The sequence below is a fragment of the Rhipicephalus sanguineus genome, chromosome 6, assembly GCF_013339695.2.
Source record: "Rhipicephalus sanguineus isolate Rsan-2018 chromosome 6, BIME_Rsan_1.4, whole genome shotgun sequence".
Taxonomy (NCBI): domain Eukaryota; kingdom Metazoa; phylum Arthropoda; class Arachnida; order Ixodida; family Ixodidae; genus Rhipicephalus; species Rhipicephalus sanguineus.
The window spans coordinates 165,989,453-166,014,109 of NC_051181.1; the positions used below are offsets into that span (position 1 = coordinate 165,989,453).

Below are 24,657 nucleotides of genomic sequence, written 5' to 3' on the forward strand. Positions count from 1 at the left end.
ACGCAGGCAAAATCACATATAGCATAGCCAACTGTAGCATGCGCACGCTCGCGCGAAAGAAAAGTCTTCTTCCTCTTGCTCTTCGAGCGCAGTTAATGATGACATTAACGCAGGCAAAACCACATTTCCTCGATTTCCTCAACCACATGTTCGGCCACAGCTGCAAGGTCTGTGACCGCTTATGGTGCGAGAACAACCTGACCACAATTGCTACTATAACAACGTGTGACGTCTTTATGTGACAGTAGAGGAATTGTACGGAGCGTTCACGGTTTACCCGATTATCTCCGAGCCAGCTCCTCAATCATCATTCACTTCATGGATATACCGTATTTACTCGCATAATTCTCGCACCCCCCACATCGCCCAACAAAAATGTGATTTTTTTTTTTTTTCCTCACGTAATTATCACACCCCGACAAGTCGCAGCATCAAATGTCGTCTGCTTCTTCCAGCCAATGATGATGATAGCGCGCTGCAGCCTAGCGCCATCTCTTACGCATCATGCATACTACCAGCGCACGGAGCCCTAATCCAATCCAGGTCAAGCTACAAGTGAAGTTCGTGTACCGAGCGCCGTGTTTAGTGTTAGTGTTTCGTTTCCGTGTCGTGTGTGTAGTAGCGTCCATTCTGCAGCAACACAATGGGCCGATACGGGAGCTACACAGCTGCTTTCAAGTTAAAGGTCATCAATCATGCACTGGAAAACGGCAACAGGGCCGCCGGCAGGCACTTCAGCGTGGACGAGTTTTGTGTGCGCTACTGGCGACGGCAGCACGAACAGCTGAAAGCCACAAACAAGACACGGAAGGCCTTCCGTGGGCCTAAGACTGGGAAATATCCACAGGTTGAGGCGGCACTGCTTGACTACATCAAGGGTCTCCGTGTGGACGGGTGTGCCGTTTCGATCGACTTGATCAGAAACCAGGCGCGCATAATTACCCGGAAGGAGGGCATCCCGGCGCAAGATTTCCGCGCGAGCAACGGGTGGGCCACACAATTTATGCGCCAAAGTGGATTGTCACTCAGGAGGCGGACGACTTTGTGTCAGCGGCTACCCTCGGCGCGTGAAGACAAGATCGTCGATTTTCATCGATTCGTGATTAGGATCCGGGAGGAAAAGAACTTCCTGCTCTCGCAGATTGGAAACACGGATCAAACGCCGCTCAACTTTGACCTGCCTTCGAGCACAACTGTTGAACAAAAAGGTGTGCAGAGTGTGCACATCGGGACAACAGGTGCCGAGAAGCAGAGGTGCACCGTCATGCTCGCCGTAACGGCGGATGGGCGGAAGCTGCCACCGTTTGTTATTTTTAAACGGAAGACCCTCCCGAAGGCCAAGTTCCCCCCTGGAATTCATGTACGAGTACAGGAAAAAAGGTTGGATGACCGCTGACCTTATGGTCGATTGGGTAAAGACTCTCTGGGGACGCCGCCCAGGGGCACTCCTTTACCCATCGCTGTTTACCCATCGCTGCTGGTCGTCGACAGCTTCCCCAGTCACCTTGTCGACTCCGTTCGGACGAAGATGAAGGAGCTGCGGACTGATCTCGCCGTCATTCCAGGTGGTCTGACATTGATGCTGCAGCCTCTGGACGTATCCTTGAACAAACCGTTCAAGGATAATGTTCGGAGACTGTATGCCGAATGGATGGCTGAAGGCGACCATGCCATGACTCCCGGGGGAAAGATAAAAAAGCCGTCAGTGGAGCTCCTCTGTGCGTGGGTAATTGTGGCATGGGCCACGATTTCCCCTGAAATCATATTCCGCAGTTTCAAAAAAAATGGAATTTCCAACGCCTTCGACGGGACGGAAGACGACGTGGTTCACGATGGCGATGGAGACAATGCTGAATCTGGTGACGACTCTGACGACGCCGCTACAAGCGACGTCGACGGCAGTCTTGACTCTGACTCCGAGTAGTTCGTCCAAGAGACACTTTATTTGCTAGTGGCTTTAGTGTCTGCAAATAAACATTGATTTGTGTTAAACCTGTAGTTTTATTGTTAAGGTAAGTCTTGTATTAGCACTTTTCATAGCTTGTAGTTACTTGCTGGCGGGAGAACCCCGATATGCGGCCGCTTCGTTTTTTTTTTTTTTTTTTTTCTAGCGCTCTACGTTTTCGCGGAAAATTTTCCCCGCGTAATTCTCGCACCCCCAACTTTTCATCAGTTTTCTGGAAAAAAAAGTGTGAGGATTGTGCGAGTAAATACGGCACATATAGCATAGCCAGCTGTAGCATGCGCACGCTCGCGCGAAAGAAAAGTCTTCTTCCTGTTGTTCTTCGAGCGCAGTTAACGATGACATTAACGCAGGCAAAACCACATTTCCTCGATTTCCTCAACCACATGTTCGGCCACAGCTGCAAGGTCTGCGACCGCTTATGGTGCGACAACAACCCGACCACAATTGCTACTATAACAACGTGTGATGTCTTTATGTGACAGTAGAGGAATTGTATGGAGCATTCACAGTTTACCCGATTATCTTCGAGCTAACTCCTCAATCATCATTCACTTCGTGGATATAGCGTGATTTTTTTAAGTGCCTGCCCGATCAAACCTTGTGTCACAAGGGAGAGCGTTGCACTGGTGGAAAGCTCAGCAAAGAACATTTAACCGTCAGGGCTTGCACCAATGTGGATGGCAGTCACAAGCCAGAACTCTTCGTTGTGGGCAAGTCAAAGCGTCCCAGGTGCTTTAAAGGCGTCCCAATGCTCCCAGTTGCATATGACGGAAACACGTGAGCCTGGATGACGCAAGCTTTGTTCGAGGGTTGGCTCCGCAATCTGGATGGGCAAATCAAGTGAGCGAAAAGGAAATTTTGCTCATTGTTGATAACTGCCCTGCACATGGCAACGTGGAGGGGCTGGAAGCAATTCGCCTCGAATTTCTGCCTCCTAACACTACAGCTGTCCTCCAGCCCCTGGATCAAGGGGTAATCAAATGCTTGAGGCTTAATTACCGGAAAACACTGCTAAAGAGAATGCTGCTGTGTATGGACAATTCCATGCCTTACGGTGTCACACTCCTCTCATCGTTTGGGGAAGCTCGCCGACGCATGGAATGCTGTCACATCAACAACAATAAGGAACTGCTTCCAGCATGCCTTCCGCATACCTGGCTGCAGCATTGCCGCTTCACCTGACTGCCTGCAGACTGAGGACGACGACGAAAGCCAAGTGCTGTCTGCTCTAAAAGCACACGGCATAGCTGCCGACCTCGACGATTATGCAGGTACTGATGATAACCTGTGTGTGTGCAGGGAGGACACACTCGATGACTGGGTGGCAGAGGTGCTGGCAGCACAGCTCAGCAGTGAAAGTGAAGAACCAGAAAATGTGACAACTGCGCAGGCCTTCCACTACATTGCTAAAGTGAGAAAATTTCTGACAGCAACAGAAAACTCTCAGAATGAACTGGCTGCACTTACTGGCATCAAGAGCTTTGTGCTAAATGCGCATGTGGCAAATAAGCAGTAGATAGTCAATAAACTTGTTGACCATACATGCACCGCTTTCTGTTTTTGTGTAGTTAGGATCTAGAAACGCTTAAAAGTGTGAATATAGATGTCTAATCATAATTTGTGCTGTCACCTTACCCAGAGTCGCATATATGAGAACTTCAGATAATTCAAACAGCCTAGTTATTCGGACAAGATCCAGGGGTCCCTTCAAGATTGAATTAATGCGTAGACTGTAGAACCATGCAGAATCTTCTTTTGAAGTGCTCTAACACCGGTGTCACACGGGCAATTTTGATTGCGATCAGGTCCGATCCGGATCAGACGTTGCTACACAGTCACTTTATAGGGATCAAGACGATCACGATCTGCGCATGGCAATCTGTCTCCGTAATTGCGATTTGGCTGACGCCTGCGCCAAACTCGATCCTGATTAGATGAACTTGTTATCGTGATCAAGAAGTCCGATCCGGATTGGCCTGGATGGCGATCAAAAGTGCCCGTGCCCGTCTGACACCGGTATAAGGCAGGGGTTGTCAAACTTCTTAGTCTTGCGGAACCTCAACGGCTTCTCCAGGATGCTGCGGAACTCCTAACTTTTGTGTTTAGTCATGTAATTTTAGCATGAGGCAACCGTGGGGAGGGGGAGTGGGTGTTGATGATGCTTCCAGGCCAGAGTATCAACGCCACTGCATTGGCATGTTACCTTTAATCTTGAAGGCCATATTCCTGTTGCTGTGGGACTCGCGATAATACATAGACTTGTGATTTTGCCACTCTGCGAGTCATGTCAAGTGCCAAGCGGCCATAATGTTCACGCAAATGAAGTGCTCGATGTGTAGAGGCTTGTTTTATTTTTCGCAAATAAAAGAAATCATGCCAATCCTACTGCGAAAGGACCGTCTATACACCGGTAGTGATGCTAAGCCTAAATGCTCGCATAACCCACTGACAGCACGGAGCGGCGCTTCTTCCATGCTTTCTTCCAGCTTTCTCTAGCTTGGCACTGAAATTGAACAATTTGCAGCAGCTGAAACGTTGGTGGAAGACGAAGGCTCCATTCCGTGCTGCACATGACGTCACACGCGCCATGGAAAAATGGAGGTCGCCAGCGGTGGGCGGAGTTTACAGCCAGTGACTTCTAGGGCTTGTTTTGCAGTGAAATGGTCTTAAGGCCCACTTTTGAAATCCGTATAGACATAATAGACCCTCTACTTCTAGTTTTCGTTGAAAACCACAAATCTTTGGGCGACCGTGTCATGGCCTCTTTAACTCGAAATACCGCTTATCTCGAAATTTTCCCCAGATTTGACGGCTTCGAGCTAACGAGGGATTACTGTACTCCGCCAGCAGTGAAAGTGCACAAATTGCCAGAACAACTGCCAATCAGAGGTTCGCATACATCGCGAATTCTGTCAGACCGTCCTTTATTAATTTCTCTCTTTTCCCGGAAAGAATGGGTAAATCGTGACGCACTGACATTGCGAGAAGCATGCGTCATGCTGCCCGTGTGTCACCTCTGTGTTGCAGTGAAGCACATCTTTTCCGCAGGTGCACATTTCAATTAACCACGAGACCATTTTTTTTTTTTTCTTTTTCTTGCACTGACATCAGCAAGGCTGGGATATTTCATTTGTCACTCATTAGTATCTCTAAATTGCATTGCCTTGTAGCTCCTAAAAACCATCTTTTAGTACACCCGAAAATACTTGTCACTTGCGCCTCTCATGTGGCTAATCTTACGGTCAAACCAGGCCAAGCTGCGTGAAAAGCGAACATGGCTGCTCTCTTCCGTGGTTGTTTGGCCGGCTCGGAGCGCACGTATCGTACAGGAACCGTCTCACACCCACAGTTACGACGTAAAAGCGGGGTTCCCCATACATTGATTCCTATGGGAGCTATGCCGGAACCAGCGGAAAACGACGTAACAGCCGGGAAAACGCAAAATGCAGGAAAGTAACAGCGGGGTTCTACATTATATACCTTGTCCAGCAAGGGCTTTTATTCCACCATCGTGAAAGTCAACAAAGCCCCCTTAAAAGGTGTTCTCCTTTTACATTTTCAATACATATTTTCTTGCACCATAGGCACTGTGCATTCGTGCGGTTGAGATATTCGCCATCTACAATTGTGGTTGTTTAGCTCAGTGGTCAAGACGCTCGCATTCGAAGCGTGGGGGCCTGCATTTTAACCCAGCCCCACCAAGAAAATATTTCATTTTATTCAGTTATTTCTTGATGATGATAATAGTCTTATGTGACAGAGGGACAGACAGTTTTCTCATTCAGCTGCAATAGAAATGCTTGCGCATTTAAAACATGCGACAGTGGTGGCCTTCTGCCACAGTGTGATCATTTGGATGAAAAATAATTTTGTAGAGTTAGCGGCTTTTTGCTGCTCTCACCAGGGGAATGGCCTTTCATGCTGCATCCACCAGGGCAAAATGGAAGCTGCAAGAGATGAAGAATTGGTGAACACGAGGTGTTGCTGGAGTCGACGTTTGGACAAGCAGACTTGTCTTCTTCAAAGCTGCAACTGTCATTGGCTGCTACTTCAAGTTGTATCCTTGAAGCAGACAAGTCCGCTTGTCGAAATGTCAGCTCCGTGTCACCCCGTGTTTACACATTTTTCATCCACCAGGTTTGTATGAAAAAGAACTTCGTATAGGCTATGATTGTAATAACTGCGTGCACCTGGTTGCTTCTTTCATAGTCGCCATTTCGTTGCAGGTTCTGATTGCTGCAGAGTTGCTGAAAAATGCGGATGAGCTTGTTAAGTGCAAGATTCACCCAACGTCTATCATCAGTGGCTACCGCTTGGCTTGCAAGTGAGTGAAGGAAACATTTACAAAAGGCACTGTTGGCAGCTTTTGTTCTCATTTACCTATGAAAGCAACCTTGAGCAACATGTTTGTTGGAAAGAGAACGGTGTGTTGTTGTACTACAGAAAAGCTCATACATTAGAACCACGATGATGCGATCACGGCTCGTTCAGTAAACACTCGTTAATTCGGATTTCACGGGACTGGCAAAACTGTCCGAATTAACCAAATGCCAAATTATTGAAAGTACAGTAAAACCTCGTTAATTCAGTCACTGGGACTGTGAAAAAAAATCGCAGCATATCCACGGGTGAATGATAATAAGTGGGGCGAAGCTCCGGAGGGAATCATCAGTAAACCGTGAAACTCTTCCGTGGAATTTGCCCAGTACATCATATAAAGAGTGTGAAACACCGTGTATATATTAAACATCAAACTTTTATTGTACTGTTGGTTTACGTGGTCCCTTCATTATCACCGCTTTGTGATCGGTGAAATGCAGGGAAAGTGTTTGCTCCGGAGCAAAAGAGAAAGCGCGCCAAGAGCGACCGCGTTCCCCGCTCGCCCTGTGAGAATTAATGGCAAGGCTAGAGGGAAGACACGACGTGCGTAGCGTTCCTCTTGCATTCCACGACGCTAGGTCAGTAGCATGCCCAACGAAAGCCAGTGGAACGCGATCGTGCAAGTGCTCCGGCTTCGCATTGCCTCATGGTCCCATTTAGCCAAACATCTTGCTCAAGGTGTGCTTTGAGTTTTTCGTAGAAATAATTTCTTTATCATGTACATTAAGACGAAAAGTTGAAAGCTCACTAGAGTATATCGCCCGCAAAGTGTGTCTTCTAGTGTGATCTATGATCTCTTGTAAATTATGATATCTAGTGAATTGCTCATCTAGTGAGCAATTCATTAAACTAGAACTGGCTACATACTCCTACTACTACTACAGAGGAGGGAATGACCCACACCCTAAGGAGCTTCGCCCCTAAAATCTTCGAATTAAGAGGGTTTTCGAATTAACAAAACATAAAAAAAGTGGGATGCAAAGAACTTCGAATTACTGAAAGTAATCAGAGGTGGTCGTCTGCTGTGCCTGCTAGTTTGCGGCTCCCGGGGATATGTTATCCAGCAATACCCGATTCCAATTTTGTAGCAAACCTGAGGAAACGGCGGGCATCATTGCTGCCAGCGCAAAAAAAAAAAAGAAAAAAACTCGTCAGCTGAATGTGTGCCTGCGGAAAAGAAGGCGTGCTTCACCGCAACACAGTGGTGGCATGCGGGCAGCATGTCACCTGCTCCTCGTAGCGTCAGCGCGTCATGATGCGACCATTTGCCCGTTTTTTCTGGTAAAATAAAGGACTTATTTACCAGAAAGAGGCCTTTGTTAAGGAATTCGTGATATGCTGAGGCTGGAAAATGTGATCATTGAAGTTTTCAAACTGAGTTTTCGACGTAGGCATTACAGGCAAGAACTCCGCCAGCAGTGCAAGAGCGCAAATTGCTGAAGGAACTGCCATTCAGAGGTTCGCATACATCGTGATTTCCGTCAGACCGTCCTTTATTAATTTCTCTATTTTTTTTAGAAAGAACAGGTAAATGACGTGCTGACGTTCTGAGAAGCATGCGACATGCTGCCCGCAAGTCACCTCTGTGCTGAAGTAAAGCACGTCTTCTTTTCCGCAAGCACACATTTCAGCTTAACCGCGAAACTGCTTCTTTTTTTTTTTTTCTATTTGAACACATGGTCCATGAACGGCTTAGCGCACACCTCGAGGAAAACGGTTACTTCCCGAACACCATGTTCGGCTTCCATCATATGCTCTCCACACAAGACGTCCTCTTACAGTTAAAGGAAGAAATCCTTGTCCGTTTGAGCAAACACAGCAAGTCATCAATTCTGGCTCTGGACGTAAAGGGCACCTTTGACAACGTGAGCCATGAAGCCATTCTCCGTAATTTAGAAGATATTGTCACGTGGTCGTGACGTCAACGAAGACAGCAGTCGGCGTTTGCAGGATGAAACTGTTTATTTGGCCGAACTTGTGGCCGGAAAATGAGAACTAGAACTACAGCAATACACGCTGTACAATGATAGCGGCGAACAGGGCGTCGTCCGTCGATCAACTGACAAGCGGTGAAGCGCGTCGGCATTTAAACATGTGCCGTCGAATATTCTAGCGTTATCGCTGGCTGTCGCGCAAATTCTAGAATGAGCTCGAGTGTGCGCGTCTTGCGCGCAATCTTAACAAAACGATCTACAATGATCGGGAAGCTTCTCGAACAATGAGGCGCGGTTCGCGCTGAGCGTTGCTGACAGTCTTTGTGGGCGAAAACCGAATAAAGTAAAAGTGATAATAGGAAACGCCCGTGGCAATATCGGCTGCGGCGCCAAAACTACGCTTACATGCTCGCTTTCCTCACCAACCGTACGGCCACGGTGGGGATTGTCAACATCCAGAGCAAGCCTTTTCATTTACCTAACAAAGGTACGCCACAAGGTTCGGTGGTCTCACCCTCCTCAAGCTTCCCCGTCTCCTGGACACTGTCGCAGGGATACATCATGCGTTATATGTTGACGATATCACTCTGTGGACGAGAGGCACAAGCACGGGTGAACAGGAGGACCACCTTCAGGAGGCGGTAAACATCATTGACCGATACCTCAAGACATGTGGTCTTCAGTGCGCTCCGGAAAAATCCGAACTGTTAGTCCTCGGGGCACGCACCCGGGGCAGACCACCAAGTTATGATGCTCCGGACCCACAAGTCTTTCTACAAGGCATCCGAATACCGCAAGTTGATTCGCTTCGACTCCATATACATAAGGACGAGTCCGGCTCTGCTGCCCTACCTCGGCTGCACAACACAGTCGCACAGCTTACTCACCTCATCCGACGGGTGGCCAACTGCCGCAGTGGCTTCAAAGAGCATGACACCTTGCTAATGGTACAAGCCCTTCTTTATAGCCACATAACATACGGCACCCCTTATCTCAGTCTAAAGACAGCGGAGAAACAAAAACTAAATTTACTTATAAGAAAGGCCACGAAGCTTGCCCTAGGACTGCCACCAAATGCTTCAACGGACCGCTTGCTTCGCATGGGTGTTCACAACACATGGGAAGAACTCGCCGAAGCACACCTCATCAGCCAGGTCGAGAGACTCAAGCTCTCACCCCCTGGCCGAGCAGTGCTCCAATGCACCGGATACGGAACCATCCTAGAACCCGACGACGAACATAAGGGCAAGATACGATCTCAGCTCCGAGAATGCCTGGAAGTTCAGCGGATCCCCCGCAACATGCAACCTGAACATCACCGAGGAAGGCGGCTCGCCAGGGTAAACAACGTCAGGGACAACCACCGTAATGACCCACAGGCGCGTTAGGTGGACGCTGCCAAGTATCCGGGACGTAGCGCCTTCGCGATTTGCGTCACAGACCACAAGGGGGCGACACTGGCGACGGTGACTATTCTGGCCAAACACGCGGATAAAGCCGAAGAGGCCGCTATAGCACTCGCCACCCAAACGAGCGAGGATCCCATAGTGGTCTTTACCAGCTCCCAAACAGCGGCACGCAACTACCTGAAAGGAAGGATCTCCACAAGAGCGATAAAGATACCGAAACGCACCGACACTCCTCCCCCCTACACCTGCATTGTCTGGGTTCCGGGTCACGAGAGCCTCGAGGGGAATGAAGCGGCACACGCCGCGGCCTGCGAATGCATGAACCAGGCTACCCCACACGAAATTCGAGGCACCAGAAGAAACCGAATCAGTGCCCTTAACCTACCACGAATTGCTACAACACTATCGGCTTGAACGGAGGATCTACCCTAGAATAATAGTGGAAATATGAACTCCATAAGTACAAAGGTTATTTACATAAATACAAGAATATAGGCACTAGTGCCTGTCATGCCACCGCGCGATGCAGTGTCTCGACGCGGTGAAACAAAGGCTGCCTGCACATGTTTCAGAAAAAACAAATTTTTTTTCTGTTCAACTTTCCTAGCATAGTTTGCAGTTCTATTATTTTTCAATTTTCCTGTGTATTTGTTGAAATGAACAGTGTAGCCTGTTCCAAATCTGCAAAAATCCATAATTGTATCCTTATTTGACCTCTTTCTCGCTCATATACTGCCGAATACCATACCGACCTTCACATTTCACCATTTTCTCATCCACTGAAAGGTTCCGACGGGGCTAAAAGACAGCGTAGAAAAATCGCTCATGTGTTGCAATAGAGAAGACACGGGGTGAAGATTCTCGTGGGATGCGACGGTCGTCTCCTTCAGATCAGAGACACTCAAAAAGTCTTGAACCTTTTCCGTGGCATCACTGATGGTGGACGAAGGCCTGGAAATATGTGTCGTCGACACCAACACCAGTGCAAGCGCGGGACTTCAACGATTACCATATACACATGGAGTGAGAAGAACTTGCTCATCTTCTCTTCAGTAACCTCCCTCCATAGATCCATCCCTCTCACTGTATGCTGGCTTTTCGAAAGTATGCATCCACGCATACTTATCTGTGTGGTTGCATATCTCTCTGACGACTTCTGCGGTAAAAAACAACACGAAGACGACGACGCGCAGCACACTGGAGCTTTGGGTCAAAGTGTGCTCCACGCCGTCTTTGCGAAGAGAACTGCGCTCTTTCTGCAGCCGGCGCCAAATGCTCCTGCCCGAACGAAGTTAACACCTTGCAGATAATAGCTGTTATTTTTAGAACACACCGGATACGTTTACATCGACGCGCGGCAGCGATAAAACGACCCGAGGAGAAGACGAAACTTATGGCGGATAGCTGCTGATGTTCCGGGGAGGTTTGATGCACTTTCGCCGTCCGTACTGAAGCCTGGTGAATTGAAGTCTTCTGTGTCTGTGGTGCTACCATCATACAGAGATTACCGCTCATATTAATCGGAATCCGTCGAAATTCGCCGTTTCTGTGGAGCACCCGCGAGCGGCGTCGACGCGAAGTCCAAAACAACGAGCGCTCACCTACCCGACTGCGAACGAGCTTTAAAAATCTCCCCGCGGTGGAAAAAACAAACTCGCAAACAAAAGTGATGAAAAACATGTTATTTTATGCTTTTTATTGCGTTAGCTGTCCAGAACAGCTCAGAGAGTGCCAAAACTTGATCTTGAAGTCCTCGATAACATACTATCGATGGGAATAGGCGCGGTCACAAAAGTGTTAAAGAACCCCAGGTGGTCGAAATTTCTGGAGCCCTCCACTACGGCGTCTCTCATAATTATATCGTGGTTTTGGGACGTTAAACCCCAGATATTATTATTATCACTCATTAGTATCGCTACACTGCATTGCCTTGTGGCTCCTAAGGGCCATAATTTCCACGGATTTGTGGCAAAATCGGGATTGGGAATTAGCACATGGCACCCAAAGTTTTCGAATTAACCGGGCTGGTGCTGACCACCGCTTCAAATTATCCACTCAAATTTATATTGCAAAATACGGGACTGTAGAAATCCTTCGAACTAAGTGGGATTTCAAAATAACAGAGTTTGAATTAATGAGGTATTACTGTATCAAGAAAGCAATAAATAATTGTCTATTACATCAATTCACTTTCATTTTCTTGAGTAATACTTAAATCCAGTAAATATTTTGCATACAAGCAGTGCAAAAGGTGCAATTTTCATGATTTGCGACTTCATTCACAATGTGAACAGCGATCAGAAGCCCCATGTCTTTATCTGAAATGTTTTCTGAACTCATGCCTTATAGTACCAAGAAAGCAATTGTGGATGGTGACCACATCTTTCTGAAAGCTCGCTGCCGTTTCGGTTGTCCACGAGCGCCATTTTTGTTCTTTTGTGTCAGACATTTGCAGCGCTTCATGCTCTGCTTGCTTCGGGGATCGTCCGAATTAACCGTGCTGTGGCCAAATATGACCAAATTAACGGCAGTTTGATGGAATTATGCGAAGCATATATGCTGGCCGGGACCAGAGAACACGCCCGATTGATCCTATTCTCCAAATTGAGTGCTGAATTAACGAGCTTTTACTGTCTAATTTCGGGGTGATAAGAATTTTTTCCTGGTCTCAACCAAGGCCCATTACCTGCAGTGTAATACACTGCGGCGGTTGTGAAGTGATTTTCGTGTCGCAATGTTTTGTCAACGTAAGCTGCTGCACAGGTACAGACAGGTGCTGCCCACGCTGCCGTGCAAGGGATTGCAATCGCACGGGTGTGGGAACCCAAGTGTGTGCATGCGCACTGCACCGCTGGTTTGTGAGCATCACCCATCAGCGGCGTATCGTATCTTCCTTTATTGTGCTTGAGAATCTTGGGATTCCCTGATGCGCCTTCGGTTCTAGATTACAAACTTTTTTGTGCTATGACGTGTGCCATGCTCAAGGCAGCGTCGTTGTACTGTGTACACTTGCCTGCCACGTCAGTGCAAGTCATGTCATCGCAATCAGACATCCTATGAAAGAGGAACAAGGACCAAAAGAGGAAGCGGACGGGCTTGGCGAAAGAGCTAAGCCTCACAATGTCAACATGCACAACGTGTTGGGGACGTGCACACCTGCCTCTTTGATTTGCATGGGAGACTCCTAAATTTTGAGAAGCCTCCCGATTGTGCACGCACAGCCGTAAATATGTATTCAGAAAAACAGCCCCAGCACCATTGCGAAAACAAAATAGCAACAAAAGACAGAGTTTCTAAAGGTTTGTGGCCTTCCTTCTATCACATGTTGAGCACTCTTACAGGCCAACTGCAACTGAATTTTACTTGGACAGAATTCGCTCGGAATGCGTTGTATATGTTGGGTAAGTAATGATAATCAGAGTGAAAAATCTTGCAGTCGCGTATTTCATTTATAATCGGTGATCTAATTGTCAGCTAGCAGACGACGTGGAGCCCTAGCGGTGTGCCCAGGCAAATCGGACAGAAATGGAAATCACGTAAATCACAGTCCACGGCCGACGTGAGCAGAACTCTCTGCAGCCGCATCCCTTCCTTTTCTGCGTCGTGCCCCTCTACGAGCGGCTAATTTGGAAAAGTTAACTATTTTGCAGGATGAAATGCAGGGCCGTAGGCTGCTGGAACACATATGTTACGGACGGGACTAGCTTTCACGCTTTTCCGAAACATGTAAAGCTCCAATAGCTGCGAGTTATCGCAGTGAGGTGAAAGGAATGGGAGCTATCGAAGAGCGTTGTACTTTACGCGGCGCACTTCAAAGACGACGACTTTATGTACGACCGGTCTCTTTTTGCCCAAATACTGTTGAAACTGAAAAGAATGTTCAATCCTGACGAAGTGCCTTCAATATTCAGCCACTGCAAACCCAACAGCGGGAAGCTCCGACCAGTGTATGGAGAAGCACCGGCGACAAGAGGTATTCGTATTAGACAGCTTTAGTATAGCCTAAGATGCTTGTGTCAGCGTGTTTCGCACGCTAAAATATAGCGTAACGCTATTCTAAAGACATTAGTATAACGTAAAGCTGGTAAAACAATGCCCCGTGAAGCGCTAGACTAGCTGAGCCATCTATGTGCCATCTATGAACACAAGCCGCGCATGCGAAGCTGTCCCTCGTTTGGATCACACCGCGCACTAGAAGAGTGTAGTTACTCGCTAGTAGTGCTACGCAGCAGCCCTAACAGTCAGAGCTGTGACTCCCTATCCCGCGGTTCGCATTGAGTTGCGACCGCGGCGGGTTTCAGGCCAGTGGGGACAGAGACAAGTCTTTCAACTGAAGGTGTTTATTCACCTCAGATGCCAATTGCAACAATAGAGGAGCCCATCAAGTTAACACCTCGGCAGCGGAGTGTTCCGCACTACTGGGGGAAACAGTCGTTAACAAATAGCAAGCACACATCGAGGGAATGATAAAGGCTCATCTCACCTCGCGTGGCTGCTTTTGCACTCCGGTCCGGGGCGGTGGTTCGCACTCCATGGCCGGAGCGCTGCAGGGGTTGATGGCGGCGGTGGTGCTCACGGCTTGGGTCCGATGTGGTCAATCACACCGCCCAAGACCGAAGACACGGGGGCCCCCCAGGAAGCGGCACGCGTTCCTCGGGGTCTGGCGAGGAGTCTCTCCAGAAAAGGGCAAGAAGGGAAAACGGGGCATCTCGACTTCAGCCAGGGAACAGGGCGAGAAGGCTGCGGGAGCGGCACAGCGCCCTCTTCCACGCAACCCCCCTTGCCACTGCGCGTACAAACGTAGCGCGAAGCCGAGGTGCCGCTGTGTTGAAGACAGTGGGTTGCGTGTGCAACCCCACAAGGTTGAGCGAGCAAACAAGTGTTTGCTTTTCCCTTTTAGTCTTTTCTGAAGATGGCGCTAGTTATCCAGGGCACTTTTTTTCCCGCCAAGAAAAAGTTTTGCAACAAGCATGCCGTTTCCCGCGCTGGGCCCTGAAAGATTCTATGGGTGCAAAGGTATGTGAGCTTGCACGCGAACTTTTTTTGGTGTAACACGCAGCGGAAGAGTCTTTCTTACTGGCTGTGCTAGTAAAGATGCGCTGTGGATCAGTTTCATTCTGTACAGCGACTTTATCCATGATGGTTACCTACGCTGACCACCGTGCATGAAACGGGAGGGATGGGGGGAGATGAAAGAGCAGTGTGAGGTGGATCGGAATTCACACAAGTGGTGGCACCGGATATTTTTTCGCCTTCTTGACTACTGTGTTGTCAACGCATACATCGTTTTTCGGGAAAATGCTGGTTCTGAAAAGATGACCTTGAAAGACTTTACAAGAAATTTAGTTGTGACACATGACTCCCAAAGCTCTTATAGATACTACAGATAAACGCAAGTCATCTGTGGGAGCAGAGGCCGAACTAAATAAATTCAAACCCTTTGTGGACTTCAACCATCAGCCAACAAGGTGTTCACCATGAAGGTGCGCGAACTGTACCACAAAGGCACACCCATCTCGAACAATTTGGATGTGTCAAACATGCAACGTGCCACTCTGCCTTCTGAAAGGAAAAAACTGTTTTTCGGAATTTCACAAGAAGTGACTCCCTTTGTGCAAAGCGCGAAGTATGCTGCATTGAAAACTACCTGTTGTGACATATGTGCGTCATGGTGGTCATCAGCGGTGACCACCTCCTGGAACTTTGTTACAAGTCGTAATATTTTTTTCATGCGTGCAATGTGTTATTTGTGACGTTTTATCATAATTTTTTCATTAAAATTCAAAATTTAAAGCAAAGCCAACTTCTGTGCTTGAAAGAGTTAAAGGGGCCCTCCAACACTATTCAAGCACCATTTTAAGGGAGGACGTGGCAATGAAAACTATCCTTGTTATTTATGGAGATAAAGTGATGAAATTCGGCATGCAGATGTGATATGTTGTGCTGATGTCATAACTGAAATCGGTTTTGAGCTATCTTTTGTAGTTTTTGAGTTACAGCACTTGATAGACTCATTGTCATCCCAAAATTAAGGAATTAACCATAATTTCATCAATTTTTATATAAAGATATTCACAAGGGCCCATTCTGTGCCATAACACTTGGTTTATTCTTTAATATTCAAATGAGCACGCACAAAAATTTCTGAAATTTCTTGTACATATTGTCTTACTAACAACTTTTACAAAAAGCCAATTATAAAAATCTGTATGACGTGCAGACAAATATGGACAGCTTTACGGCACTCACCAATGTCTCAGGATCTAAGCACAGAAAACGGAATGGTTATATCATTATTTGTTGTGAAATGACACAGGGATGGCTGACAGCAACTGTTCAGAAAATGAAAGCTGAGAAAATGGAGCTAAAAGCTAAGAAAATGGAACTCTGAAGGAAGCTGGTTTTATTTTTCATTGAAGAAATGCAGCTTTGCGGCTATCTTGAGCTCCATCTGTCCTCTTTATGATGATGCCAATATGGTGGCACTGTGCCAAGGGAAAACTTCCGATTTGCATTATCTAAAGCCCAATTCTCTCATAATTTTCGATGACAACACACTAGTAAAATGCTTTTTTTTTTTTCAACTTCTACTGCTTACTAAGGTCTAATGCTTCACCATGACTTAAGACAAGGTATCAGGACTGCAGAAAAAAATAAATGAAAAAAGACAAGGTATCAGGACTGCAGAAAAAAATAAATTCATCGTCACTTGGCGTAACACAGGCAAAACCATGTATAAAAATAGAAACAACGATGAAGGAAGCGAGAAATAGAGGAAGGGGGGGAATTAGGAAGAAAAATAGAAATAAAGAAAAAGAGACAGAAAAAAACGGAAAAGAAAGAGAAGAAAAAAAAAGTGTCACGTGGTCGTGACGTCGACTAAGGCAGCAGTGAACACGTCCGAGATGAAACTCTTTATTTGGCCGAACTTGTGGCTGAGAAACTGAAAGCAATCCACTGATAGCGGCGGACAGAGCGTCAACCGTCGATCAACTGACAAGCAGTCAAGCGCGTCGGCTTTTATACAGGCGCTATCGAACTTTCCAGCGATATCGCTGTTGGCGGCGTTATCTCTCGACAAAGCTGGAACATTCTCGTGCGGCGCGCCATCTCAACGGATTGTTCCAAAACAATCGCGAAGCTTCCTAACATCACGGCGAGGCCTGCGCAGTGCGTTGCCCAGTCTTTGTTGGTGAAGCTTCAACTCGTGAAATATAAGACTCGTGGCAATGCCCCCCTCTGAAAAAGCATCGTCCCGATGCTTAAAAACAGAACATGAATACATGCAATACTAAAGAAAACTAATAAAGAAAGCAAACATTAGAGTCCTCAGGTGCGTTAACGAGCATAGTACGGTTTAAGGCGCACCACATGCACGACCTCGGGTCGAGCTCGGCGCCTCTGAGAGTTCGTGATGCCGTCAGGGACAACCTCGTAGTCCAGTGCGCCGAGATGTCGAAGTACCCTGTACGGTCCGAAGTGTCGTCGAAGAAGCTTCTCGCTCAGTCCGCGTCGTCGTATTGGCGTCCAGACCCAGACACGGTCGCCGGGCTGGTACTCGACAAAGCGTCGTCAAAGATTGTAGCGACGGCTGTCGGTGTGCTGCTGGGTCTTGATGCGCAGGTGGGCCAGCTGTCGAGCTTCTTTGGCACGTTGTAAGTAAGCGGCGGCGTTGACATTTTATTCGTCGGTGACGTTGGGTAGCATGGCGTCGAGCGTCGTCGCCGGGCTCCTTCCGTAGACCAACTTGTACGGCGTCATCTGCGTCGTTTCTTGGACGGCCGTGTTGTAAGCGAAGGTCACGTACGGAAGGACGGCGTCCCATGTCTTGTGCTCAACGTCGACGTACATGGCGAGCATGTCGGCGATTGTCTTATTTAGACGCTCGGTGAGGCCATTGGTCTGCGGGTGGTAGGCGGTGGTGCGGCGGTGGCTCGTCTCGCTGTACTTGAAGATCGCCTGAGTTAGGTCTGCAGTAAAGGCGGTACCACTGTCTGTGATAAGGACCTCTGGGGCGCCATGACGCAAGACGATGTTCTCCACGAAGAACTTTGCTACCTCGGCGGCACTGCCTTTGGGCAAGGCCTTTGTCTCGGCGTAGCGGGTGAGGTAGTCAGTCGCTACGAGGATCCACTTGTTGCCGGAAGTCGACGTCGGGAACGGCCCCAGTAGGTCCATCCCGATTTGCTGGAACGGCCGGTGAGGTGGTTCGATTGGCTGCAGAAGTCCCGCTGGCCTAGTCGGCGGTGTCTTCCGTCACTGGCAATCTCGGCAAGTCTTGACGTAGTGGGCGACGTCGGCAGCAAGGCGTGGCCAGTAGTATTTTTCCTGTATTCTGGCGAGCGTACGGGAAACACCGAGGTGTCCAGCCGTCGGGTCGTCGTGTAGGGCCTGGAGGACTTCTGGTCGCAATGACGAGGGCACGACAAGAAGGTAGTCCGTTCGAAGTGGCAAGAAGTTCTTTTTCAGGAGAACGCCGTTCCGTAAGAAAAACGATCGCAGTCCTCGCTTGAATACCTTCGGAACAACGGCGGTCTTGCACTCGAGGTACTCCATAAGGCCCCGCAGTTCCGCGTCGGCTCGTTGCCTTTTGGCGAAGTCGTCGGCACTTATAGTTCCGAGGAAGCAGTCATCGTCGTCGTCTTGCGGCGGCGCGGCGGCGGGGGCATGAGAGAGGCAGTCGGCGTCAGAATGTTTTCGTCCGGACTTGTACACGACGGTAATGTCGAATTCTTGAAGCCTCAGACTCCATCGTGCGAGATGACCTGAAGGGTCCTTCAAGTTAGCTAGCCAACATAAGGCGTGATGGTCACTGACAACTTTTAAGGGCCTGCCGTAGAGGTAGGGGCGAAACTTTGACGTAGCCCAGATGATGGCAAGGCGTTCCCTTTCTGTTGTGGAATAGTTGGCTTCTGCCTTGGATAGTGACCGGCTAGCATAACTGATAACCCTTTAAAGCCCGTCAGTCTTTTGCACAAGGACGGCACCGAGTCCTACGCTGCTTGCGCCGGTGTGTATTTCCGTATCAGCGCAATCGTCGAAATGCGCAAGTATGGGTGGCGTCTGCAGGCGTCGTTTAAGTTCCTCAAATGCTTGCACTTGCTCCGTTTCCCAGCTGAATTCCACGTTAGTCTTCGTGAGAAGCGTCAGTGGTTGGGTGATGCGTGAAAAGTTTTTGACGAAGCGTCTGTAATAGGCGCATAAGCCGAGAAATCGGCGCACGGCCTTCTTGTCGGTCGGAGCCGCGAATTCGGCGATGGCAGCTGTTTTCCGCGGGTCTGGGTGCACTCCAGACTTGCTGATCACATGACCCAGAAACAAGAGCTCGTTGTACGCGAATCTGCACTTTTCTGGCTTCAGGGTCAGTCCAGAGGCCTTGATTGCTTGAAGTGCTGCCTCAAGCCGCCGGAGATGCTCCTCGAAGGTGGAGGAAAACACGACGACGTCGTCCAAATACGCAAGGCACGTCTGCCACTTCAATCCGGCCAGCACGGTGTCCATGACGCGCTGGAACGTCGCAGGTGCCGAGCAAAGACCGAAAGGCATGACCTTGAACTCAAAGAGGCCGTCGGGTGTTATAAAAGCGTCTTTTCTCGGTCTCTTTCGTCTACTTCGATCTGCCAATAGCCGGTCTTGAGGTCCATCGACGAAAAGTACGTCACGTTGTGTAGTCTTGATGGGACTACACATCCGTCGCGTTGTGTAGTCTTGATCGTCTATCCGTGGGAGGGGGTACACGTCCCTCTTCGTGATTTTGTTCAGGCGCCGATAATCAACGCAGAAGTGCAGTGTCCCGTCCTTCTTCACTAACACCACGGGTGACGCCCACGGACTCTTGGATGGCTGGATGATGTTGTCGCGTAGCATCTCGTCGACTTGTTTCTTTATCGCGTCGCGCTCTCGAGTCGAAATTCTGTAGGGGCTCTGACGGAGGGGCCTCGCACTTTCCTCCGTTATAATTCGATGTTTCGCCACCGAACTTTGTCGAATTCGTGATGACGACGAGAAGCAGTCTTTGTATTGCAGGAGCAGGTCTTGCTTGACCTTCGGAAGGTTCGGGTTGACGTCGAAATCTGGTTCGGGACCTCGATTCGTCGAAGCAGGTTCGGCAGCGTCGAAGAGGGCGAAAGCACTGCTGGCGGCCACACATTCGTCGATGTAGGCAACCGTCCTACCAATGTTGACGTGCCTATATTCGTGGCTGAAGTTCGTCAGCACTACCTTTGCTTTACCGTCATGCAGCTCGGCGATACCTCTTGCGACGCAAATTTGACGGTTCAGGAGTAGGTGCTGATCACCCTCGATGACGCCTTCAAGGTTCGCAGGTTTTTCGGTGCTGACGGAAATAATGACGCTGGAGCGCGGCGGAACGGCCACCTGCTCTTCTATCACATTCAATGCATGGTTCCCTGGCGTCGCGTGGGGCGGGAGCGCTTTGTCTGAGGTTAGCGTTATCGACTCAGACCTCAGGTCAATGACGGAGCCGTGGTCACTTAGGAAGTCCATTCCAAGTATCACATCCCTAGAGCACTCTTGTAGGATTACAAAGCTCGCATGATAAGTCCGGTTCTTGATGGTGACTCGCCGTGCAGACACCAATCGGCGTTATCAGATGGCCTCCCGCGGTCCGGATCTCGGAGCCTTCCCAAGCAGTCCTAACTTTCTTCAACTTTGCTACGAACGGCCCACTGATGACGGAATAGTCGGCTCCTTTATCGACGAGAGCGGTGACGTTGTGACCGTCCATCAGAACGTCGAGGTCGCTAGTCCGCCGTCTTGCGTTGCGGTTACGTCGCGGCGTCGGGTCACGGCTACGTCGGTTTGCACCGCTGCTTCCGCGTTGTGTCGTCAGGTCTGCTTCCAGTCGCAAAGTTTCGTCTTCAGGACGTCGTTCGGCGTGCGGCGGGGACTCTGAGCTTCGTCGCGATGGCGTCGTCGACGGCGGAGGATCTTCAGCATTTCGTCGTTCAGTAACCGCACCTCCATCGGTTGCTGTCCTTAGTTTTCCGGATACGGGCTAGGCGACCAGCCCCGGTTTGGGCCAGTGTACTGCCGGCGGTGCGGTGACATGTAACGGCCGGGCGACGGCGAGCGGGAAGGTCGTCGATGTCGCGGGGCCGTTCGCCTGGCTGCGGGCGCGGCGCGTTGACGGCGAATCCGCGTAGCCCCATCTGACGGTAATGGCAGCGGCGGTACGTGTGGCCGGCCTCCCCGCAGTGGTAGCAGAGCAGGCGGTTGTCAGGGGCGCACCAGACATCGGTCTTCCTCGGGGTGTAGCGCTGGCCGACAGGTGGGCGGTAGGGCGTCGGTGGTGGCGTCTGGCCGACAGGTGGACGGTAGGGCGTCGGTGGCGGCGTCTGGCGACGGTACTGCGGCGGTGTGTCGTCTTGGCGTGGGCGTGGAGGTGGAGCATGACGGCGGGCCGCAGCAGCATAGCTCATAGCTTGCGGCTGCGGCTCTGCTAGCTGAGGCGCACCGAGTGAATGCTGGATCTCCTGGCGCACGTCGGCGATGGAATCCACTTGAGGTTGCGACGAAGGTAGAATTTTTCGCAGCTCCTCTTGCACGATTGCTCGAATAGTCTCACGCAGGTCGGCGGATCCTAGTGCTTGAACGTCGGCGTAGCTTGTGGTCAAGAAGCTGCGGTTGTATTGCCGTGTTCGCATCTCAAGCATTTTCTCGATTGTTGTTGCTTGTTGTTATCTCGCGATTATTATCTCTCGACAAAGCTGAAACAATCTTAACGGATTGTTCCAAAACAATCGCGGAGCTTCCTACACATCACTGCGAGGCCTGCGCAGCGCGTTGCCCACAGTCTTTGTGGGTGAAGCTTCAACTCGTGAAATATAAGACTCGCGGCAATAGAAACAAAGAAGGCTTCCTTCAGGCTTGGCACCACTAGTGCGAAGCTGCCTTTGTCTTTTTCAGTTGTGGGTTGCATAGACTGAAGGATGGAAAGATTAATGCAGCAAGAACGGCAGCAGGGGCACGCAGTCTGAAGTTCCTCAGCCTAGAAAATTCAAAGTACAAGAAAACTAAAATGCCTACCCTCAACTCAATTTTTGCAAGGTCACAGACCACATTTTGCTCGCTGTGACGGTGCACCAATGGAATGAGACGAAAGGTTCTATGTAGGGAAGCTTGCAAATCATTGTTGTCTGTTTCGTCTAGTGCAGCAGCGACCACGCCGTTATGACAGTAACAAACACGTGGCGCCGCACCCCCTGCAGTCGAGGTGAAAGGCTTTCACCCTTTGTATGCCATAACACTCACAAGTGCACAAGGCTGCTCAGAAGGGTACACAGGCAAGGAGAAAAGCTTTTGCATATCGACAAACCTCGTGTGTGCATTTTCCTGTCTCGGAGGCCAGACCGAAACGCAGGCAGCGGCCCACCCTGCTTTCAAGGGTTTTTTTTTCGTGATAGTGATTACATGGACACTCGGCGGGTTTTTGCTGTCGCCATCATGTTCCGTATAAAGTTCACATCTATAACATCCCCGCGCACATCCTATGTTCTACCCGCAAATAAAAGTGCGCAACCGGGGCAATAAACACGGCTGAAGCAGAAATCAAACGAACCGGCCCATCTCCATCTCTCAGAGGGCGCATGCGATAACATAAACCCGCGTGCTAGGCCTGCCGTCGAATGCTGCTCAAGCAGAGAGGAAACACCCCGCCCGTCTTGAAGGAGCATGAAAGGAAGTGGGGGGTTGTCCAAGCAGCACCTGTGACCTTTGAAAAAAGGGAGCGGTCGTGATCACTGGCAGACATCAGCGAACGACTCGTATACTCTTCTTATACCCTTCTACGTGCTGCGCTCTCAACTCGAAGAGACTGTGTGAAATCCTCTTCCCTCCCTGGAGCGGCGGCCATATTCTGTTACACCAGCGCTTTGTTAAGTTATGCGAGACTAAATCTAAAAGAGTTAGCTGCCAGCCTCACTTCGTATAACATTACAATTTGTTGCTATCGTATTCATTGCTTTGCCCTTGCGGTGTAACTGTTTTTTTACGACACCATCTGTTTGCGTTAGTACAGAAAGTACACAAAGTTCCTCAAACTCGAAGGGGGATACCATACCGCATGTTGGAAAAGAGGCAGCTCACAAACACACACATGCAGAGAAGCCTTTTGTATGGACATTCCACCCGCGCTAGTAAAAAGACTAAGGCTAAATAGCAGCGAAGCCTCTGTCGTGTTTTGTAGTGGTCTTTCTTTTTTCTTTGTTTTTCTTTTTGCAGTGATGTCTATTTAGCATTCAGTAAAAAGGCACACAAAAGAAAGCCTGATAATAGTCTCTTTCTTGATACATTGTTTCGATCAATTCTAACTCTAAACGGTGTTGCCATCTCAGTGGATATTCCGCTAGATCTGGCGGAATTTGATAACTCTAACGGGGCAAAAATTTGCATTTAGCAGGATGGTGCAAAGCCGCTCGGGGGAACTAGCAGATTTCGCCATCTCCGTGCTCGTACTACCTCACTCGAAGGCTGAACTTGAGCATCACTCAGCCAGATGAACTTGTCGGGGACAAAGCTCCGAAACAGGCTCTCCTCCAGCACAGTTAACGCCATCTTGGTCATCAGAGCTTGGCTGAAAAGACACAAAAAGGGGTGCTTCGACTACGAGCTGCCAGAGAAAACTGCCTCATCGGAACATGGGATGTGTACAAAGTGAGTGTGAGTAAACGCTCACCTTCAACAGGTGCTCCACACTGGCCAGAGGGTCTGCTCGGCCACGTAGGAGACTGTAGCCCAGGTTGTGATGATGACCATCTATTCACACTTTGAGAATTGGACTTTTACACCTTTGTGCCTGCGCTGAGAGACTGAGCGCCGCGGTCAGAGTGAGTGTTCTGTGAAGAAATTTGAAAACACAGTCATATTTCGTATTCCTACAAGTGTGTTAGTAAATTACGTTCGTTTTCAGCATTTCTTTGTCTGTTTTGTATTTATGCTTCTTTTAGAGTCCCACAAAATACTTGTTAGTGCTTTAGCGGATAACTTGGTGGTTTTGGAAAAAATTTAGCGCATTCTAGCGGATTTCATTACTGATTTTGGTGGAAGTCTTGACAACTGAGATGGCAACACTGACTTTACTTTTATCCAATCAAAGGCCTGTGCTCTTTTCTGTCATTTCCACCCCGAATAGTTATGGAGAGCTACACTACGTGTTGATGTGGTCAGCAGTGATGTACGTAGGGGTTTCATTGCGTGATTAAAATAACAAATTGATTGATATCGGTGCTTTCACGTATGCTAAAATTATCCCCGGCTATCAGTGTACACAATCCACTAATAAAAGGTGGATGCTTCAGAAGTGTTGGAGGGCCACTTTAAGTCACTTTCACCGCAGTACTCTGGTGTTGTTACAAAACCCCAGGCAGTCAAAATTAATCTAGAGCCGCCAACTACGGCAGCCTTTATACTGTGGTTTTGGCACGTGAAACCTCAGGAATGATATTGAATTTCAAAAAAGATTGCCAGCCCCTCCCCTATCAGGAACAGTGGGACACACGAAGTTCGAGGTTTGCTGCTCTTTGTTGACAGTTTAGTAAGATGGGTTTTTAACGTGGGCTGCATGGCGCTGTGGCTGAGCCAGGGCTTGGGCTACCTGGAACGCAGGATCCGCACTGCAAGCATGCCTGCTCCCGCTGACAGAGGCGGTGCTGCTCGTCGAAAGGGGCCTGTTCCACCGCGACTGAATAATGTGGGGCCAAGTGTGCATTGCAGAGGAGGAGACCCAATGCAACGTGAATGAGGCCCTTCTACCGGCGTCCACCCGCTCCCGATTGCGTGCTCCTGTCACATGTTTAGCCAGTTACGTGCCGAGAGCATTCTGTACGCCTGTGCAGCTGGTGTGTGGTCTAATTTTAGCCCTCTTTTCCCTCGCCTATGCGAGATGGAGTTCTCGGGGTCGCACCTACACTTGTGCGACAATAGAAGCTTCGCTTGCAAAACGTTTCAG

The 24,657-nt window shown here is 49.1% G+C and overlaps 1 protein-coding gene across 1 annotated transcript in view; it reads left to right on the forward strand.

Moving 5' to 3' along the window:
• Positions 1-24,657, forward strand: part of LOC119397000 (T-complex protein 1 subunit alpha-like) — a 138,419-nt gene that overhangs the window by 25,835 nt on the left and 87,927 nt on the right. Inside the window, 1 exon segment of the mRNA XM_037664413.2 lies at positions 6,193-6,290. Within this exon segment, the coding sequence (XP_037520341.1) occupies positions 6,193-6,290 (98 nt within the window).